Here is a 21,517-nt window from a genome sequence, read left to right on the forward strand (position 1 = left end):
CGGGCGCCGGGGGGTGCCCGGCAGGGGCTCCCGAGGGGCGGTATTTCGAACAACGGGAGCAGGGTCCCCGGCGGGCGCTCCCAGGGGGCAGCATCTCGGGCACCGTGAGGTGGGGTACCCGGCGGGAACTCCGGGGGAACGACGTGTCGGGCACCAGGATGGGGAGCGCCTGGGGTCCCCAAGGCGAAGTTGCCGAGGTGCGACGTTTCAGGCGCCAGGGGGTCCCATGAGGGGGTTGCTGAGGGGCGACGCCTCGGTCACCAGTGATCCCCAAGGGGGCGTTGCCAAGAGGCGACACCTCAGGCGCTGGGGGTCCCCAAAGGGGGGTTGCCGAAGGTCGACGCCTCGGGCGCCGGGGGGCCCCAGGGGGGTGTTACCGAGGGGCGACGGCTCGGGCACTGAGGTTCCCCAAGGGGGGGGTGCCGTGGGACGAGCCCTCGGATGCCGGTGGTCCCCATGGGGGGTTATCGAGGGGCGACGCCTCGGGCGCCGGGGGTTCTCAAGGGGGGGTTGCCGAAGGGTGACGCCTCGGGCGCTGAGGGTCTCCAAAGAGGCGGTGACCGAGGGACGACATTCAGGGCACCGGGGGTCCCCAAGGAGGTTTCCCGACTGTCTTGGTTTGAGATAAGCAACTGCCAACCCCCCCAAGCACAGAGAGAAAAGCCTCCCTCCTAACACCAGGGAAAGGGAGGAAAAGAGAGGGGAAAGAAAAAAAAACACTTCAAACTGCATTTATACTAAATCTACATATATTTTTCACAGAAAGAAAGAGACAATTAGAAGAGAGTACAAATACACACTCACACAAGTCTACAACAACAAGTTCCCCACGTCAACTTCTTAACAAACACACAAATTCTACTGTCCTAACTACACATTACTTAAGAAGAAGCTTATTCCCCAGGGAGACAAACCCAAGCAGAAAGGAGAGACCCAGAACAACACATTTTACTTTCCTGAGGTACCCTGTGAGCCAGTGGTGGGCCTGGTCCTCTCCATCCCCCCTGGGACAGCATCGTGCGTCCTCTCCAGAGGAGGGCTGAGAAGCGACTGCCTTAACCACTCCCACACTGGTTCCTCCTTCCCTGGAGATGATGTCATAATGTGGTATGGAATACAAACTTACTGGCTAGAAGAGGTCAGCTGTTAGCTCAGCCCAGCTCAAGTCAGCTGACAGCTCCGGCCTAGTCCACACTTCAGAGCCCAAATCTAGGCCCACCTAGGTGAACCCATAACACCGACGGACGACATTTTGGGCACCGGGGGTCCCCAAGGAGAATTCCCGAGGGATGTCAATTTGGGCACCGGGTGTCCCCAAAAGGAGGGTTGCTGAGGGGCGAGCCCTTGGGCGCCGCAGGTCCCCAATGGGAGGTTGTCGAGGGGCGACGCCACAGGCGCCGAGGGACCCCAAAGGCGGGGTTGCCGAGGGGCGACCCCTCAGGCGCAGGGGGTCCTCAAGGGCGGCATCGCCGAGGGGCGACGCTTCCGGCGCCAGGGTTCCCCAAAAGGGGGTTGCCGAAGGGCGACCCCTCGGGCGCCAGGGGTCCCCAAGAAGGGATTGCTGATAGGCGAGCCCTCGGGCGCCAGGGGTCCCCGAGGGGGGATTGCCGATGGGCGAAGCCTCAGGAGCCAGGGGTCCCCAAGGGGGGATTGCCGAGAGTCGACATTTCGGGCACTGGGAAGGGGGGTCCTCAAGGCGGGTTCCTGAGGGGCGACATTCCGGGCACCGGCAAGGGGAATCCCCAAGACGGGCTCCCAAGGGGCGACATTTTGGGCACCGGGAAGGGGGGGCCCCAAGGCGAACTCCCAGGGGGTGACATTCCGGGCATAGGGGGGGAGTACCCCGGCGGGGGGTTCCCAGGGGGCGACATTCCGGGCACCGGGGGGGGGTGTCCCCAACGGGGTTCTCCTGGAGGGCGACATTTCGGGCACCGGCGGGATGTCCCCAGGGGCGGGTTCCGGGGGGCGACATTTCGGTCTCCGGGCGGGGACCCCAAGGGGATTTTCGAGGATCGACATTCCAGGCACGGGGGATCCCCAAGGGGGGTTCCCGAGGGCCAAAATTTTGGGCACCGGGGCTCTCCAAGGGGGGTTTCCAAGGGCCGAAATTTTGGGCACCGGGGGTCCCCAAGAGGGGGCTCCCGAGAACCGACATTTTGGGCACCGGGGGTCCCCAAGGGGGGTTCCGGAGGGACGACATTTTTGGCACCGGGGGTCCCCAAGGGGGGTTCCCGAGGGCCGACATTTTGGGCACCGGGGGTCCCCAATGGGGGTTCCCGAGAGCCCATATTTTTGGCACCGGGGCTCCCCAATAGGAGTTTTCGGGGGGGCGACATTTCGGGCACGAAAGGAGGGGCCCTGGCGGGGGCTCCCGGGGGACAACATTTAGGGCACCAGAAGGAGGGATCCCCGGCGGGATCTCCCGAGGGGCGACATTTCGGGCACCGGGCAACAGGGGGTCCCCGGCGGGGGCTCCCGGGGGGCGGCATCTCGGGCACCGTGAGGTGGGGTCCCCGGCGGGAGCTCCGGGGGGCGACATGTCGGCCACCGGGGTGGGGGAGCGCCTGAGGTCCCCAAGGCGGGGTTGCCGTGGGGCGATGCCACGGACGCCCGGGGTCCCCAGGGCGGGGCTGGCCGAGGGGCGGCGCCTCGGGCGCCGGGGGTCCCCAAGGCGGGGCTGGCCGAGGGGCGGCGCCTCGGGCGCCGGGGGTCCCCAGGGCGGGGCTTGCCGAGGGGCGGTGCCTCAGGCGCCGGGAGGTCCCCAGGGCGGGGCTGGCCGAGGGGCGGAGCCTCGGGTGCCGAGGGGCCCCAGGCCGGGCCTGGCCGAGGGGCGGAGCCTCGGGCGCCAGCGGGGTCCCCAAGGCGGGGCTGGCCGAGGGGCGGCGCCTCGGGCGCCGGGGGTCCCCAGGGCGGGGCTTGCCGAGGGGCGGTGCCTCAGGCGCCGGGAGGTCCCCAGGGCGGGGCTGGCCGAGGGGCGGAGCCTCGGGTGCCGAGGGGCCCCAGGCCGGGCCTGGCCGAGGGGCGGAGCCTCGGGCGCCAGCGGGGTCCCGAAGGTGGGGCTGGCCGAGGGGCGGCGCCTCGGGCGCCGGGGGTTTCAAGGGCGGGGCTGGCCGAGGGGCGGCGCCTCGGGCGCCTCGGATCCCCAAGGCGGGGCTGGCCGAGAGGCGGCGCCTCGGGCGCCGGGGCTCCCCAAGGGGAGCTTGCCGAGGGCCAAGCTCTTGGGCGCCGCGGGTCCCCAAGGGGGGGTTGCTGAGGGCCGTCGCCTTGGGCGCTGGGGGTGCCAAAGGGTGGGTTGCCGAGGGGCGACGCCTCCGTCGCCGGGGGTCCCCGAGGCGTGGTTGCCGTGGGGCCACGCCTCGGGCACCGGCGGTCCCAGAAGGGGGGGCTGGCCGAGTGTGGGCGCTTTGGGCACCGGGGGTCTCCAAAGGGGGGCTGGCCGAGGGGCGGTGCCTCGGGCGCAGGAGGTCCCTAATGGGCGCCGGCCATGGGGCAAAGCCTCGGGCGCCGGGGGTCCCCAAGTCGGGGCTGCCGAGGGGCGGCACTCGGGCGCCGTAGGTCCCTAAGGGGGAGTTGCCGAGGGGAGGCGCCTTGGGCGCCTTGGGTCCCCGAAAGGGGGGGTTGCCGAAGGACGACATTTCGGGCAGCGGGTTCCCCAAGGAGGATTCCCGAGGGACGACATTTTGGGCACCGGGGGTCCCCAAGGGGGGTTCCCGAGGGCCGACATTTTGGGCACCGGGGGTCCCCAAGGGGGGTTCCCGAGGGACGACATTTTGGGCACCGGGGGTCCCCAAGGGGGGTTCCGGAGGGCCGACATTTTTGGCACCGGGGGTCCCCAAAGGGGGTTCCCGAGGGCCGACATTTTGGGCACCGGGGGTCCCCAAGGGGGGTTCCCGAGGGCCGACATTTTGGGCACCGGGGGTCCCCAAGGGGGGTTCCCGAGGGACGACATTTTGGGCACCGGGGGTCCCCAAAGGGGGGTTCCCGAGGGCCGACATTTTGGGCACCGGGGGTCCCCAAGGGGGGTTCCCGAGGGCCGACATTTTGGGCACCGGGGGTCCCCAAGGGGGGTTCTCGAGGGCCGACATTTTGGGCACCGGGGGTCCCCAAGGGGGGTTCCGGAGGGACGACATTTTTGGCACCGGGGGTCCCCAAAGGGGGTTCCCGAAGGCCGACATTTTGGGCACCGGGGGTCCCCAAGGGGGGTTCCCGAGGGCCGACATTTTGGGCACTGGGTGTCCCCAATGGGGGTTCCCGAGGGCCCATATTTTTGGCACCGGGGCTCCCCAATTAGAGTTTTCGGGGGGGCGACATTTCGGGCACAAAAGGAGGGGCCCTGGCGGGGGCTCCCGAGGGGCAACATTTCGGGCACCAGAAGGAGGGATCCCCGGCGGGATCACCCGAGGGGCGACATTTCGGGCACCGGGCAACAGGGGGTCCCCGGCGGGGGCTCCCGGGGGGCGGCATCTCGGGCACCGTGAGGTGGGGTCCCCGGCGGGAACTCCGGGGGGCGACATGTCGGCCACCGGGGTGGGGGAGCGCCTGAGGTCCCCAAGGCGGGGTTGCCGTGGGGCGATGCCACGGACGCCCGGGGTCCCCAGGGCGGGGCTGGCCGAGGGGCGGCGCCTCGGGCGCCGGGGCTCCCCAAGGCGGGGCTGGCCGAGGGGCGGCGCCTCGGGCGCCGGGGGTCCCCAGGGCGGGGCTTGCCGAGGGGCGGTGCCTCGGGCGCCGGGGGTCCCCAGGGCGGGGCTGGCCGAGGAGCGGAGCCTCGGGCGCCGAGGGCCCCCAAGCCGGGCCTGGCCGAGGGGCGGAGCCTCGGGCGCGGGCGGGGTCCCCAAGGTGGGGCTGGCCGAGGGGCGGCGCCTCGGGCGCCGGGGGTTTCAAGGGCGGGGCTGGCCGAGGGGCGGCGCCTCGGGCGCCTCGGATCCCCAAGGCGGGGCTGGCCGAGAGGCGGCGCCTCGGGCGCCTCGGATCCCCAAGGCGGGGCTGGCCGAGAGGCGGCGCCTCGGACGCCGGGGCTCCCCAAGGGGAGCTTGCCGAGGGCCAAGCTCTTGGGCGCCGCGGGTCCCCAAGGGGGGGTTGCTGAGGGCCGTCGCCTTGGGTGCCGGGGGTGCCAAAGGGTGGGTTGCCGAGGGGCGACGCCTCCGTCGCCGGGGGTCCCCGAGGCGTGGTTGCCGTGGGGCCACGCCTCGGGCACCGGCGGTCCCAGAAGAGGGGGCTGGCCGAGTGTGGGCGCTTTGGGCACCGGGGGTCTCCAAAGGGGGGCTGGCCGAGGGGCGGCGCCTCGGGCGCGGGAGGTCCCTAATGGGCGCCGGCCATGGGGCAAAGCCTCGGGCGCCGGGGGTCCCCAAGTGGGGGCTGCCGAGGGGCGGCACTCGGGCGCCGTAGGTCCCTAAGGGGGAGTTGTCGAGGGGAGGCGCCTTGGGCACCTTGGGTCCCCGAAAGGGGGGGTTGCCGAAGGACGACATTTCGGGCAGCGGGTTCCCCAAGGAGGATTCCCGAGGGACGACATTTTGGGCACTGAGGGACCCCAAGGAAGGGTTGTCGAGGGGCGACGCCTCGGGCGCCGGGGGTCCTCAAGGGGGGGTTGCCGAAGGGCAACGCCTCGGGCGCCGGGGTTCCCCAAGGTGGGGTTGCCGAGGGCCGTCCCTCAGCGGCCGCGGGTCCCCAAAGGGGGTTTTCGAGGGGTGTCCCTCGGCCGCCGGTGGTCCTGAAGGCGTGGTTGCCGAGGGGCGAGCCCTCAGGTGCCGTGGGTCCCCAAGGGGGGGTTGCCGAGGGGCGATGCCACGGGCGCCGAGGGTCCCCAAGGGGGGGTTGCCGAGGAGTGACGCCACGGGCGCCGGGGGTCCCGAAGGGGGGGTTGCCGAGGGGCGATGCCACGGGCGCCGAGGGTCCCCAAGGGGGGGTTGCCGAGGAGTGACGCCACGGGCGCCGGGGGTCCCGAAGGGGGGGTTGCCGAGGGGCGACGTCTCGGGCGCCGAAGGTTCCCGAGATGGGGTTGCCGAGGCGCGTCCCTCGGGTGCCGGGGGTCCCAAAAGGGGGGTTGCCGAGGGAGGACATTTTGGGCACTGGCCGGGGCCCAAAGGACGACATTTTCTGCATTGGGGGTCCCCAAGGGGAGTTGCCGAGGGACAACATTTCGGGAACCGGGCGTCCCCAATGGGGATTCCCGACGGACGACATTTCGGGCACCGGGGGTCCCCAAGGGGGGGTCCTGACGAACGACATTTCGGGAACTGGGGGTCCCCAAGGCGGGGCTTGCCGAAGGTCGGCGCCTCAGGTGCCTCGGGTCCCCAAAGCGGGGCTGCCGATGGGCAGCACCTTGGGCTTCGGGGTTCCCCAGGAAGGGCTTTCCGAGGGGCGACACCTCGGGCGCCGGGCGTCCCCAAAGGGGGTTCCTGACGGACGATATTTTGGGCACCGGGGCTCCCCAAAAAAGCCTCCCGACAGACGACATTTGAGGCACTTGGGGTCCCCAAGGGAGGTTCCTGACGGACGATATTTCGGGAACCGGGGGTCCCCAACGGGGGTTCCCGAGCGACGACATTTCAGGCACCGGGGATCCCCAAGAGGGGGATCCTGACGGACGACATTTCGGGCATCGGGGGTCCCCAAGGGGAGTTGCCGAGGGGCGACACCTCGGGCACCAGGGAAAGGCGTTCCCCCAGGCGACCTCCCTAGGCGTGACCCTTCGGGAATTGGGGAAGGGGTTTGCCCAGGCGGGCCTCCCAAGGGGCGACATTCGGTCGAATGGAAAGGGGGTTCCCCCGGGTGGCCTCCCGAAAGGTTGACACTTCGGGCTGTGCGAAAAGGGGATCCACTGGGTGCCCTCCCGAAAGGTTGACACTTCGGTCTCAGGGAAATGGGGTTCCCATGGGGGGCCTCCCGAGGGGAGACACTTCGGGTACCGGGGAAGGGGGTTCCCCCGGTGGTCTCCCGAGGGGCGACACTTCGGGAACTGGGGAAGGAGGTTCCCCTGGGCGGCATCCCGAAAGGCGACACTTTGGGTACCGGGGAAAGGGGTACCCCCAGGTGGCCTCCCGATAGTTTGACACTTCGTGCTTTGGGAAAAAGGGTTCCGCTGGGCGGCCTCCCAAGGGGCGACACTTCATGCTCCGGGGGAGAGGTTTCCCCCGGGCGGCCTCCCGAGGGGCGACACTTCGGTCTCATGGAATGGGGGTTCTCTCGGGCGGCCTCCGAGGGGCGACACTTCAGGCATTTGGGAAGGGGGTTCCCCCGGGCGGCCTCCCGAGGGACAACACTTTGGGTACCGGGGAAGGAGGTACCCCCAGGTGGCCTCCCGACAGGTTGACACTTCGGGCACTGGGAAAGGGGGTTCCTCAAGGGGGCCTCCCGAGGGGGGACACTTCGGGCACTGGGGAAGGGAGTTCCCCCTAGCGGCCTCCCGAGGAGCAACACTTTGGGCACCGGGAAAGGGGGTTGCCCCGGGCGGCTTTTCAAAGTGCAACACTTCGTGCACGGGGAAAGGGGGGTCCCCTGGGCACCCTCCCAAGTGGCGACACTTCCGGCACCGGGAAACGGGTGTGCCCCGGGCAGCCTACTGTGGTGCAACACTTCGGGCACTGGGAAAGGGGAGTTTCCCGGGCAGCCTACTGTGGTGCGACACTTCGGGCACTTGGGAAAGGGGGTTCGCTGGGCGGCCTTCTGAGGCGTGACACTTTGGGCACCAGGAAAGGGGGGGTCCCCCGGCGGTCTCCCGAGGGGCGACACTTCGGTACTGGGAAAGAGGGTTCCCCTGGGTAGCCTACAGTTCTGCGACACTTCGGGCACTGGGGAAGGGGGTTCCCCTGGGCGGCCTCCCGAAGGGTAACACTTTGGGTACCGGGGAATGCAGTTCCCCCGGTCGGCCCTCCGAGGGGCGACACTTTGTGCACCGGAAAAGGCGGGTCCCCCGGGCGGCCTCCCGAGGGGCGACACTTCGGTACTGGGAAAGAGGGTTCCCCTGGGAAGCCTACAATGGTGCAACACTTCAGGCACTGGGGAAGGGGGGTCCCCCGGGCAGCCTCTTGAGAGGTGACATTTCGGCAACTGGGAAAGAGGGTTCCCCTGGGAAGCCTACAATGGTGCAACACTTCAGGCACTGGGGAAGGGGGTTCCCCCGGGCAGCCTCTTGAGAGGTGACATTTCGGGAACTGGGAAAGAGGGTTCCCCTGGGTGGCCTCCCGAGGGGCGACACTTTGGGCACCGGAGAAGAGGGTTCCCCCGGGCGGCCTCCCGCGGGGCGACATTTCTGTCTCAGGGACAGGGGGCTCCCCCGGGCGGCCTCACTAGGGGCGACACTTCAAGAACTCGGGAAGGGGGTTCACCCGGGTGGCATCCCGAGGGGCGACACTTTGAGCACAGGGGAAGGGGGTTGCCCCAGGTGGCCTCCCGAGGGGCGATACTTATGGCACTGGGGGAGAGGGCTCCCCCTGGCGGCCTCCCGAGGGGCCACACTTATGGCACCGGGAAGGGGGTTCCCCCTGGTGGCCTCCCGAGGGGCGATACTTCGCGTACCGGGGAAGGAGGTTTCCCTGGGCGGCCTGCCGAGGGGGACACTTCGGGCACCAAGGAAGGGGCTTCCCCCGAACGGCCTCACGAGGGGCAACACTTGGGGCACCGGGGAAGGGGGTTCCCCCGGGCGGCCTCCCAAGAGGCAACACTTCAGGTACTGGGAAAGGGGGTTCCCCTGGGCGGCCTCCCAAGGTGCGACACTTCAGGCATTGGGAAAGGGCAGTGCCCCGGAGCACTCCTGTTGTGCGACACTTCGGGAACTGGGGAAGGAGGGTCCATCGTGCGGCCTCCCATTGGCTACACTTCGGGCACCGAGGAATGTGGGTCCCCCAGGAGGACTCCCGAGGGACAACACTTCGGGCGCCGGGAAAGGGGGGTCCCCCCGTCGGCCTACTGTGGTGCGACACTTCAGGCACCGGGGAAGGGGGCTCGCCTGGGCGGCCTCCCGAGGAGTGACACTACTTGCACCAGGAAACGGGTTCACCCGGGCGGCCTCCCGAGGGGCGACACTTTGGGCACTGGGGAAGGGAGTTCCCCCTAGCGGCCTCCCGAGGGGCAACACTTTGGGCACCGGGAAACGGGGTTGCCCCGGGCGGCTTTTCAAAGTGCAACACTTCGTGCACGGGGAAAGGGGGGTCCCCTGGGCACCCTCCCAAGTGGCGACACTTCCGGCACCGGGAAACGGGTGTGCCCCGGGCAGCCTACTGTGGTGCAACACTTCGGGCACTGGGAAAGGGGAGTTTCCCGGGCAGCCTACTGTGGTGCGACACTTCGGGCACTTGGGAAAGGGGGTTCGCTGGGCGGCCTTCTGAGGCGTGACACTTTGGGCACCAGGAAAGGGGGGGTCCCCCGGCGGTCTCCCGAGGGGCGACACTTCGGTACTGGGAAAGAGGGTTCCCCTGGGTAGCCTACAGTTCTGCGACACTTCGGGCACTGGGGAAGGGGGTTCCCCTGGGCGGCCTCCCGAAGGGTAACACTTTGGGTACCGGGGAATGCAGTTCCCCCGGTCGGCCCTCCGAGGGGCGACACTTTGTGCACCGGAAAAGGCGGGTCCCCCGGGCGGCCTCCCGAGGGGCGACACTTCGGTACTGGGAAAGAGGGTTCCCCTGGGAAGCCTACAATGGTGCAACACTTCAGGCACTGGGGAAGGGGGGTCCCCCGGGCAGCCTCTTGAGAGGTGACATTTCGGCAACTGGGAAAGAGGGTTCCCCTGGGAAGCCTACAATGGTGCAACACTTCAGGCACTGGGGAAGGGGGTTCCCCCGGGCAGCCTCTTGAGAGGTGACATTTCGGGAACTGGGAAAGAGGGTTCCCCTGGGTGGCCTCCCGAGGGGCGACACTTTGGGCACCGGAGAAGAGGGTTCCCCCGGGCGGCCTCCCGCGGGGCGACATTTCTGTCTCAGGGACAGGGGGCTCCCCCGGGCGGCCTCACTAGGGGCGACACTTCAAGAACTCGGGAAGGGGGTTCACCCGGGTGGCATCCCGAGGGGCGACACTTTGAGCACAGGGGAAGGGGGTTGCCCCAGGCGGCCTCCCGAGGGGCGACACTTATGGCACTGGGGAAGAGGGCTCCCCCTGGCGGCCTCCCGAGGGGCCACACTTATGGCACCATGAAAGGGGGTTCCCCCTGGTGGCCTCCCGAGGGGCGATACTTCGCGTACCGGGGAAGGAGGTTTCCCTGGGCGGCCTGCCGAGGGGGACACTTCGGGCACCAAGGAAGGGGCTTCCCCCGGGCGGCCTCACGAGGGGCAACACTTGGGGCACCGGGGAAGGGGGTTCCCCCGGGCGGCCTCCCAAGAGGCAACACTTCAGGTACTGGGAAAGGGGGTTCCCCTGGGCGGCCTCCCAAGGTGCGACACTTCAGGCATTGGGAAAGGGCAGTGCCCCGGCGCACTCCTGTTGTGCGACACTTCGGGAACTGGGGAAGGAGGGTCCATCGTGCGGCCTCCCATTGGCTACACTTCGGGCACCGAGGAAGGGGGGTCCCCCAGGAGGACTCCCGAGGGGCGACACTTCGGGCGCCGGGAAAGGGGGGTCCCCCCGTCGGCCTACTGTGGTGCGACACTTCGGGCACCGGGGAAGGGGGCTCGCCCGGGCGGCCTCCCGAGGAGTGACACTACTTGCACCAGGAAACGGGTTCACCCGGGCGGCCTCCCGAGGGGCGACACTTTGGGCACCGGGGAAGGGAGTTTCCCCGGTCGGCCTCCCGAGGGGCGACACTTAGGGCACCGGGGAAGGGGGTTCCCCTGGGGGGCCTCCCGAAGGGTCAACACTTCGGGCAGTGGGGAAGGCGATTCCTCCGGACGGCCTCCCGAGGGGAGGCACTTTGGGCACCAAGGAAGGGGTTACCCCTGGCAGCATCTCGAGGGGCAACACTTCTGGCACCGGGAAGGTGGTTCCCCCGGCGGCCTCCCGAGGGGTGACACTTCGGGTACCGGGGAAGGAGGTTCCCCTGGGCGACCTCCCGAAGGGTAACACTTCGGGTACCGGGGGAAGGGGGTCCTCCGGTTGGCCTCCCGAGGGGCGACACTTCAGGCACCGGAAAATGGGGGTCCCCTGGGCGGCCTCCCAAGAGGCAACACTTCAGGTACTGGGAAAGGGGGTTCCCCTGGGCGGCCTCCCAAGGTGCGACACTTCAGGCATTGGGAAAGGGCAGTGCCCCGGCGCACTCCTGTTGTGCGACACTTCGGGAACTGGGGAAGGAGGGTCCATCGTGCGGCCTCCCATTGGCTACACTTCGGGCACCGAGGAAGGGGGGTCCCCCAGGAGGACTCCCGAGGGGCGACACTTCGGGCGCCGGGAAAGGGGGGTCCCCCCGTCGGCCTACTGTGGTGCGACACTTCGGGCACCGGGGAAGGGGGCTCGCCCGGGCGGCCTCCCGAGGAGTGACACTACTTGCACCAGGAAACAGGGGTTCACCCGGGCGGCCTCCCGAGGGGTGACACTTTGGGCATCGGGGAAGGGGGTTCCCCCGGCAGGCGGCCTCCCGAGGGGCGACACTTAGGGCACCGGGGAAGGGGGTTCCCCTGGGGGGCCTCCCGAGAGGCAACACTTTGGGCACTGGGGAAGGGGGGTCCCCCGGGCGGCCTCCCGAGGGGTGACACTTCGGGCACCAATGAAGGGGCGTCCCTCGGGCGGCCTCACGAGGGGCAACACTTCGGGCACTGAAAAAGGGGCTTCCCCTTTCGGCCTCCCTAGATGCGCCACTTCGCTCTCAGGGAAAGGGGGGTCTCTTGGGAGGCCTCCCGAAAGTTTACACTTCAGGCTCAGGGAAAGGGGGTTCCCCCGGGAGGCGTCCCAATGGGTGACACTTCGGGCTCCGGGGAAGTGGGTTACCCCGGGCGGCCTACTGAGGGGGGACACTTCGGTCTCAGGGAAAGGGGGCTCCCCCGGGCGGCCTCCCGAGGGGCTACACTTCGGGTACTGGGGAAGGGGGTTCCCCCAGGCGGCGTCCTGAGGGGTGACACTTTGAGCACCAGGCAAGGGGGGTCCCCCGGGCAGCCTCCCGAGGGGCGACACTTCGGGCACCGGGAAATGGGGGTCCTCCGGGTGGCTTCCCGAGGGGCGACACTTCAGGCACTCAGGAAGGGGGTTCTCCGGACGGCCCCTCAGGGGCGACATTTTGGGAACGGGGGAAGGGGGGTTCCCCGAGCAGCCTCCCGAGGGGGAGATTTCAGGCACCCAGGAAGGGGGTACCCCCGGGTGACCTCCAAGGTGCGACACTTAGGGCACCAGGGAAGGGGGTTCCCCTTGGGGGGCCTCCCAAGGGGCGACACTTCAAGCAGTGGGGAAGGGGGATCCCCCGGACGGCCTCCCGAGTGACGACATTTCAGGCACTGGGGAAGGGGGTTCCCCTGGGCAGCCTCTCGATGGGCGACAATTCGGTCTCAGAGAAAGGGAGCTCCCCCGGGCGGCCTCCCGAGGGGCGACACTTCAGGCATAGGGGATGGGGGCTCCCCCGGGCGGCATCCCGAGGGGCGACACTTTGAGAACCGGGGAAGGGGGTTCCTCTGGGCGGCCTCCCAAGGGGCGACAGGTCGGGCACTGGGGAAGGGGGTTCCCCCTGGCGGCCTCCCCGGGGGCGACATTTCAGGTACTGGGGAAGAGGGTTGCCTTGGGCGGCCACCCGAAAGGTAACACTTCGGGTACCGAGGAAGGGGGTTCCCCCAGTCGGCCTCCCAAGGGACAACACTTCAGGCACCAGGGAAGGGGGTTCCCCCAGTCGGCCTCCCGAGGTGCAACACTTTGGGCACCGGGGAAGGGGCTTCTCTGGGCGGCCTCCTGAGAGGCGACACTTTGGGCACCAGGGAAGGGGTTTCCCCCTGGCGGCCTCCCTAGAGGTGGCACTTCGCTCTCAGGGAAAGGGGGGTCTCTTGGGCGGCCTCCCGAAATTTGACACTTCATGCTCAGGGAAAGGGGGTTCCCCCGGTAGGCGTCCCAAGGGGCGACACTTCGGACTCCAGGGAAGGGGGTTTCCCCGGGTGGCCTCCCAAGAGGCGACACTTCGGGCACAGGGGAAGAGGGGTCCCTTGGGCGGCCTCCCGAGGGGCAACACTTGAGGCACCAGGAAAGTGGGGGTCCCCCGGGCGGCCTCCCACAAGGCGACACTTCGTGCTCAGGGAAAGGGGGGTCCCCTGGGTGGCCTCCCAAGGGGCGACTCTTCAGGCACTGGGGAAAGGGGGTCCACCGGGCAGCCTCCCGAGGGGCGACACTTTGGGTACCGGGAAAGGCGGGTCCCCCGGGTGGCCTCCCGAGGGGCGACACTTCAGGCACTGGGAAAGGGGGGTCTTGCAGGCAGCCTACTGGCTGCGACACTTCGGGCACTGTGGAAGGGTGGTCCTCCGATCGGCCTCCCGAGGGGCGACATTCCAGGCACCAGAAAGGGGGTCCCCGGCGGAGGGTTCCCGGGGGGGCGACATTCCGGGCACCGGGGGGGGGTCCCCAGCGGGGGGTTACCGGGGGTCGACATTCCGAACACCGGGGGTAGTCCCCGATGGGGGGTTCCTGGGGGGGCGACATTCTGGGCACCGGGAAGGGGGGCACCGGTCGGGGGTTCCTGGTGGGAGACATTCTGGTCAGTGGGGGAGGGGTACCCGGCTAGGGGCTCCCGCGGGGCGAGACTCCAGGCACCGACGGGGGGGGTCCCTGGCGAGGGCTCCAGGGGGGCGACATTTTGGACACCGGGATGGGAGGTCCCTGACAAGGGCTCCCGGGAGGCGACATTTCCGGCCCCGGGGGTGATGGGCCCCAGTGGGGCCTTCCAGGAGGTGAAATTTCGGGACCCAGAGAGGGGCGCCGGGGGTCCCCAAGGCGGGGTTACCGAGTCGCGACGCCTCGGGCGCCAGTTATCCCCAAGGGGGCGTTGCCAAGAGGCGACACCTCAGGCGGCGAGGGTCCCCAAGGGGGTGTTCCCGAGTGGCAACGCCTTAAGCGCCAGTGATCCCCAAGGGGGCGTTGCCAAGAGGCGAAAACTCGGGCGCCGGGGGTCCCCAAGGGGGGGTTGCCGAGGGTCGACACCTTGGGCGCCGGGGCTTCACAAGGGGGTGTCCGAGGGGCGACGCCTTGGGCACTGGGGTTCCCCAACGGGGGTTGCTGTGAGACGAGCCCTCGGGGGCTTGGGGTCCCCATGGGGGGGTTGCCGAGGGGCAACGCCTCGGGCGCCGGGGGTCCCCACGGGGGGGTTGCCGAGAGTCGACGCCTCGGGCGCCCGGGGTCCCCAAGGTGGGGTTGCCAAGGGACAACGCCTCGGGCACTGGGGTTCCCCAAGGGGGGTTGCCATGGGACAAGCTCTTGAGGGCTTTGGGTCCCCATGGGGGGCTACAGAGTGGCGAGCCCTCGGGCGCCGGGGGTCCCCATGGAGGGGTTGCCAAGAGGCGGCGCCTCGGGCACCTCGGGACCCCAAGGCGGGCCTGGCCGAGGGGCGGAGCCTCGGGCGCCGGGGGTCCCCAAGGCAGGGCTGGCCGAGGGGCGGTGCTTCTGGCGCCGGGGGTCCCCAAGTGGGGATTGCCAAGGAGCGACGCCACGGGCGCTGGGGGGTCCCAAAAGGAGGGGTTGCCGAGGGGCGAGCCCTTGGGCGATGAAAGTCCCCAAGAGGGGGTTGCCGAGGGGCGTCGCCTTGGGCGCCAGGGGTCCCAAAGGGTGGGTTGTCGAGGGGCGACGACGTCTCCGGCGCCGGGGTTACCGAGGCGTGGTTGCCGTGGGGCGACGCCTCGGGCGCCGGCGGTCCCAAAAGGGGGGGCTGGCTGAGTGTGGGCGCTTTGGGCACCGGGGGTGCCCAAGGGGGGTTCCCGAGGGCAAACATTTTTGGCACCGGGAGTCCCCAATAGGAGGTTTCCGAGGGACGACCTTTTGGGCACTGGGGATCCCCAAGTGGGTCTCCCGAGGGACATTTAGCACTGGGGGTCCCCAAGGGAGATTCCCGATGGACTACGTTTTGGGCACCCGGGTCCCCAAAGGGGGGTTCCCGAGGACCCACATTTTCAGCACCGGGGCTCCCCAATAGGAGTTTTCGGGGGGGCGACATTTCGGGCCCGCAGGGGGGTCCCCGGCGGGGGCTCCCGGGGGCGACATTTCGGGCACCGGAAGGAGGGATCCCCAACGGGAGCTCCCGAGGGGCAACTTTTCGGGCACCGGGCGCCGGGGGGTGCCCGGCAGGGGCTCCCGAGGGGCGGTATTTCGAACAACGGGAGCAGGGTCCCCGGCGGGCGCTCCCAGGGGGCGGCATCTCGGGCACCGTGAGGTGGGGTACCCGGCGGGAACTCCGGGGGAACGACGTGTCGGGCACCAGGATGGGGAGCGCCTGGGGTCCCCAAGGCGAAGTTGCCGAGGTGCAAAGTTTCAGGCGCCAGGGGGTCCCATGGGGGGGTTGCTGAGGGGCGACGCCTCGGTCACCAGTGATCCCCAAGGGGGCATTGCCAAGAGGCGACACCTCAGGCGCTGGGGGTCCCCAAAAGGGGGGCTGCCGAAGGTCGACGCCTCGGGCGCCGGGGGGCCCCAGAGGGGTGTTACCGAGGGGCGACGGCTCGGGCACTGAGGTTCCCCAAGGGGGGGGTGCCGTGGGACGAGCCCTCGGATGCCGGTGGTCCCCATGGGGGGTTATCGAGGGGCGACGCCTCGGGCGCCGGGGGGTTCTCAAGGGGGGGTTGCCGAAGGGTGACGCCTCGGGCGCTGAGGGTCTCCAAAGAGGCGGTGACCGAGGGACGACATTCAGGGCACCGGGGGTCCCCAAGGAGGTTTCCCGACGGACGACATTTTGGGCACCGGGGGTCCCCAAGGAGAATTCCCGAGGGATGTCAATTTGGGCACCGGGTGTCCCCAAAGGGAGGGTTGCTGAGGGGCGAGCCCTTGGGCGCCGCAGGTCCCCAATGGGAGGTTGTCGAGGGGCGACGCCACAGGCGCCGAGGGACCCCAAAGGCGGGGTTGCCGAGGGGCGATCCCTCAGGCGCAGGGGGTCCTCAAGGGCGGCATCGCCGAGGGGCGACGCTTCCGGCGCCAGGGTTCCCCAAAAGGGGGTTGCCGAAGGGCGACCCCTCGGGCGCCAGGGGTCCCCAAGAAGGGATTGCTGATAGGCGAGCCCTCGGGCGCCAGGGGTCCCCGAGGGGGGATTGCCGATGGGCGAAGCCTCAGGAGCCAGGGGTCCCCAAGGGGGGATTGCCGAGAGTCGACATTTCGGGCACTGGGAAGGGGGGTCCTCAAGGCGGGTTCCTGAGGGGCGACATTCCGGGCACCGGCAAGGGGAATCCCCAAGACGGGCTCCCAAGGGGCGACATTTTGGGCACCGGGAAGGGGGGGCCCCAAGGCGAACTCCCAGGGGGTGACATTCCGGGCATAGGGGGGGAGTACCCCGGCGGGGGGTTCCCAGGGGGCGACATTCCGGGCACCGGGGGGGGGTGTCCCCAACGGGGTTCTCCTGGAGGGCGACATTTCGGGCACCGGCGGGATGTCCCCAGGGGCGGGTTCCGGGGGGCGACATTTCGGTCTCTGGGCGGGGACCCCAAGGGGATTTTCGAGGATCGACATTCCAGGCACGGGGGATCCCCAAGGGGGGTTCCCGAGGGCCAAAATTTTGGGCACCGGGGCTCTCCAAGGGGGGTTCCCGAGGGCCGAAATTTTGGGCACCGGGGGTCCCCAAGAGGGGGCTCCCGAGAACCGACATTTTGGGCACCGGGGGTCCCCAAGGGGGGTTCCGGAGGGACGACATTTTTGGCACCGGGGGTCCCCAAGGGGGGTTCCCGAGGGCCGACATTTTGGGCACCGGGGGTCCCCAATGGGGGTTCCCGAGAGCCCATATTTTTGGCACCGGGGCTCCCCAATAGGAGTTTTCGGGGGGGCGACATTTCGGGCACGAAAGGAGGGGCCCTGGCGGGGGCTCCCGGGGGACAACATTTAGGGCACCAGAAGGAGGGATCCCCGGCGGGATCTCCCGAGGGGCGACATTTCGGGCACCGGGCAACAGGGGGTCCCCGGCGGGGGCTCCCGGGGGGCGGCATCTCGGGCACCGTGAGGTGGGGTCCCCGGCGGGAGCTCCGGGGGGCGACATGTCGGCCACCGGGGTGGGGGAGCGCCTGAGGTCCCCAAGGCGGGGTTGCCGTGGGGCGATGCCACGGACGCCCGGGGTCCCCAGGGCGGGGCTGGCCGAGGGGCGGCGCCTCGGGCGCCGGGGGTCCCCAAGGCGGGGCTGGCCGAGGGGCGGCGCCTCGGGCGCCGGGGGTCCCCAGGGCGGGGCTTGCCGAGGGGCGGTGCCTCAGGCGCCGGGAGGTCCCCAGGGCGGGGCTGGCCGAGGGGCGGAGCCTCGGGTGCCGAGGGGCCCCAGGCCGGGCCTGGCCGAGGGGCGGAGCCTCGGGCGCCAGCGGGGTCCCGAAGGTGGGGCTGGCCGAGGGGCGGCGCCTCGGGCGCCGGGGGTTTCAAGGGCGGGGCTGGCCGAGGGGCGGCGCCTCGGGCGCCTCGGATCCCCAAGGCGGGGCTGGCCGAGAGGCGGCGCCTCGGGCGCCGGGGCTCCCCAAGGGGAGCTTGCCGAGGGCCAAGCTCTTGGGCGCCGCGGGTCCCCAAGGGGGGGTTGCTGAGGGCCGTCGCCTTGGGCGCTGGGGGTGCCAAAGGGTGGGTTGCCGAGGGGCGACGCCTCCGTCGCCGGGGGTCCCCGAGGCGTGGTTGCCGTGGGGCCACGCCTCGGGCACCGGCGGTCCCAGAAGAGGGGGCTGGCCGAGTGTGGGCGCTTTGGGCACCGGGGGTCTCCAAAGGGGGGCTGGCCGAGGGGCGGCGCCTCGGGCGCGGGAGGTCCCTAATGGGCGCCGGCCATGGGGCAAAGCCTCGGGCGCCGGGGGTCCCCAAGTCGGGGCTGCCGAGGGGCGGCACTCGGGCGCCGTAGGTCCCTAAGGGGGAGTTGCCGAGGGGAGGCGCCTTGGGCGCCTTGGGTCCCCGAAAGGGGGGGTTGCCGAAGGACGACATTTCGGGCAGCGGGTTCCCCAAGGAGGATTCCCGAGGGACGACATTTTGGGCACCGGGGGTCCCCAAGGGGGGTTCCCGAGGGCCGACATTTTGGGCACCGGGGGTCCCTAAGGGGGGTTCCCGAGGGACGACATTTTGGGCACCGGGGGTCCCCAAGGGGGGTTCCGGAGGGCCGACATTTTTGGCACCGGGGGTCCCCAAAGGGGGTTCCCGAGGGCCGACATTTTGGGCACCGGGGGTCCCCAAGGGGGGTTCCCGAGGGCCGACATTTTGGGCACCGGGGGTCCCCAAGGGGGGTTCCCGAGGGACGACATTTTGGGCACCGGGGGTCCCCAAGGGGGGTTCCCGAGGGCCGACATTTTGGGCACCGGGGGTCCCCAAGGGGGGTTCCCGAGGGCCGACATTTTGGGCACCGGGGGTCCCCAAGGGGGGTTCTGGAGGGCCGACATTTTGGGCACCGGGGGTCCCCAAGGGGGGTTCTCGAGGGCCGACATTTTGGGCACCGGGGGTCCCCAAGGGGGGTTCCGGAGGGACGACATTTTTGGCACCGGGGGTCCCCAAAGGGGGTTCCCGAAGGCCGACATTTTGGGCACCGGGGGTGCCCAAGGGGGGTTCCCGAGGGCCGACATTTTGGGCACTGGGTGTCCCCAATGGGGGTTCCCGAGGGCCCATATTTTTGGCACCGGGGCTCCCCAATTAGAGTTTTCGGGGGGCGACATTTCGGGCACAAAAGGAGGGGCCCTGGCGGGGGCTCCCGAGGGGCAACATTTCGGGCACCAGAAGGAGGGATCCCCGGCGGGATCACCCGAGGGGCGACATTTCGGGCACCGGGCAACAGGGGGTCCCCGGCGGGGGCTCCCGGGGGGCGGCATCTCGGGCACCGTGAGGTGGGGTCCCCGGCGGGAACTCCGGGGGGCGACATGTCGGCCACCGGGGTGGGGGAGCGCCTGAGGTCCCCAAGGCGGGGTTGCCGTGGGGCGATGCCACGGACGCCCGGGGTCCCCAGGGCGGGGCTGGCCGAGGGGCGGCGCCTCGGGCGCCGGGGCTCCCCAAGGCGGGGCTGGCCGAGGGGCGGCGCCTCGGGCGCCGGGGGTCCCCAGGGCGGGGCTTGCCGAGGGGCGGTGCCTCGGGCGCCGGGGGTCCCCAGGGCGGGGCTGGCCGAGGAGCGGAGCCTCGGGCGCCGAGGGCCCCCAAGCCGGGCCTGGCCGAGGGGCGGAGCCTCGGGCGCGGGCGGGGTCCCCAAGGTGGGGCTGGCCGAGGGGCGGCGCCTCGGGCGCCGGGGGTTTCAAGGGCGGGGCTGGCCGAGGGGCGGCGCCTCGGGCGCCTCGGATCCCCAAGGCGGGGCTGGCCGAGAGGCGGCGCCTCGGGCGCCTCGGATCCCCAAGGCGGGGCTGGCCGAGGGCCAAGCTCTTGGGCGCCGCGGGTCCCCAAGGGGGGGTTGCTGAGGGCCGTCGCCTTGGGCGCCGGGGGTGCCAAAGGGTGGGTTGCCGAGGGGCGACGCCTCCGTCGCCGGGGGTCCCCGAGGCGTGGTTGCCGTGGGGCCACGCCTCGGGCACCGGCGGTCCCAGAAGGGGGGGCTGGCCGAGTGTGGGCGCTTTGGGCACCGGGGGTCTCCAAAGGGGGGCTGGCCGAGGGGCGGCGCCTCGGGCGCAGGAGGTCCCTAATGGGCGCCGACCATGGGGCAAAGCCTCGGGCGCCGGGGGTCCCCAAGTGGGGGCTGCCGAGGGGCGGCACTCGGGCGCCGTAGGTCCCTAAGGGGGAGTTGTCGAGGGGAGGCGCCTTGGGCACCTTGGGTCCCCGAAAGGGGGGGTTGCCGAAGGACGACATTTTGGGCAGCGGGTTCCCCAAGGAGGATTCCCGAGGGACGACATTTTGGGCACTGAGGGACCCCAAGGAAGGGTTGTCGAGGGGCGACGCCTCGGGCGCCGGGGGTCCTCAAGGGGGGGTTGCCGAAGGGCAACGCCTCGGGCGCCGGGGTTCCCCAAGGTGGGGTTGCCGAGGGCCGTCCCTCAGCGGCCGCGGGTCCCCAAAGGGGGTTTTCGAGGGGTGTCCCTCGGCCGCCGGTGGTCCTGAAGGCGTGGTTGCCGAGGGGCGAGCCCTCAGGTGCCGTGGGTCCCCAAGGGGGGGTTGCCGAGGGGCGATGCCACGGGCGCCGAGGGTCCCCAAGGGGGGGTTGCCGAGGAGTGACGCCACGGGCGCCGGGGGTCACGAAGGGGGGGTTGCCGAGGGGCGACGTCTCGGGCGCCGAAGGTTCCCGAGATGGGGTTGCCGAGGCGCGTCCCTCGGGTGCCAGGGGTCCCAAAAGGGGGGTTGCCGAGGGAGGACATTTTGGGCACTGGCCGGGGCCCAAAGGATGACATTTTCTGCATTGGGGGTCCCCAAGGCGAGTTGCCGAGGGACAACATTTCGGGAACCGGGCGTCCCCAATGGGGATTCCCGACGGACGACATTTCGGGCACCGGGGGTCCCCAAGGGGGGTTCCTGACGAACGACATTTCGGGAACTGGGGGTCCCCAAGGCGGGGCTTGCCGAAGGTCGGCACCTCAGGTGCCTCGGGTCCCCAAATCGGGGCTGCCGATGGGCGGCACCTTGGGCTTCGGGGTTCCCCAGGAAGGGCTTTCCGAGGGGCGACACCTCGGGCGCCGGGCGTCCCCAAAGGGGGTTCCTGACGGACGATATTTTGGGCACCGGGGCTCCCCAAAAAGGCCTCCCGACAGACGACATTTGAGGCACTTGGGGTCCCCAAGGGAGGTTCCCGACGGACGATATTTCGGGAACCGGGGGTCCCCAACGGGGGTTCCCGAGCGACGACATTTCAGGCACCGGGGATCCCCAAGAGGGGGATCCTGACGGACGACATTTCGGGCATCGGGGGTCCCCAAGGGGAGTTGCCGAGGGGCGACACCTCGGGCACCAGGGAAAGGCGTTCCCCCAGGCGACCTCCCTAGGCGTGACCCTTCGGGAATTGGGGAAGGGGTTTGCCCAGGCGGGCCTCCCAAGGGGCGACATTCGGTCGAATGGAAAGGGGGTTCCCCCGGGTGGCCTCCCGAAAGGTTGACACTTCGGGCTGTGCGAAAAGGGGATCCCCTGGGTGGCCTCCCGAAAGGTTGACACTTCGGTCTCAGGGAAATGGGGTTCCCATGGGGGGCCTCCCGAGGGGAGACACTTCGGGTACCGGGGAAGGGGGTTCCCCCGGTGGTCTCCCGAGGGGCGACACTTCGGGAACTGGGGAAGGAGGTTCCCCTGGGCGACATCCCGAAAGGCGACACTTTGGGTACCGGGGAAAGGGGTACCCCCAGGTGGCCTCCCGATAGTTTGACACTTCGTACTTTGGGAAAAAGGGTTCCGCTGGGCGGCCTCCCAAGGGGCGACACTTCATGCTCCGGGGGAGAGGTTTCCCCCGGGCGGCCTCCCGAGGGGCGACACTTCGGTCTCATGGAATGGGGGTTCTCTCGGGCGGCCTCCGAGGGGCGACACTTCAGGCATTTGGGAAGGGGGTTCCCCCGGGCGGCCTCCCGAGGGACAACACTTTGGGTACCGGGGAAGGAGGTACCCCCAGGTG

The 21,517-nt window shown here is 70.2% G+C and overlaps 1 protein-coding gene across 1 annotated transcript; it reads right to left on the reverse strand.

The window, feature by feature from the left end:
• Window positions 1-1,437: 1,437 nt before the first annotated feature.
• Window positions 1,438-3,635, reverse strand: LOC139684605 (basic proline-rich protein-like). The gene is made up of 2 exons (XM_071580716.1): window positions 2,395-3,635; window positions 1,438-1,675 (listed from the first exon to the last, which is right to left on the reverse strand). The coding sequence occupies exons 1-2, from the start codon at window positions 3,633-3,635 to the stop codon at window positions 1,438-1,440; spliced, it is 1,479 nt and encodes a 492-aa protein (XP_071436817.1).
• Window positions 3,636-21,517: the final 17,882 nt, after the last annotated feature.

The sequence above is a fragment of the Pithys albifrons genome, chromosome Z (assembly GCF_047495875.1).
Source record: "Pithys albifrons albifrons isolate INPA30051 chromosome Z, PitAlb_v1, whole genome shotgun sequence".
Taxonomy (NCBI): domain Eukaryota; kingdom Metazoa; phylum Chordata; class Aves; order Passeriformes; family Thamnophilidae; genus Pithys; species Pithys albifrons.

What these genes read in the sequence shown, in the direction of transcription:
- LOC139684605 (XM_071580716.1), bottom strand. Translation starts at nt 3,635, where the DNA reads ATGTCGTCCTTCGGCAACCCCCCCTTTCGGGGACCCAAGGCGCCCAAG. An exon ending in GCCGGGGATCCCTCCTTCTG is followed by an intron (nt 1,676 to 2,394) that starts GTGCCCTAAATG and finishes CCCCCTTCCCAG; the next exon opens with TGCCCGAAATGTCGACTCTC.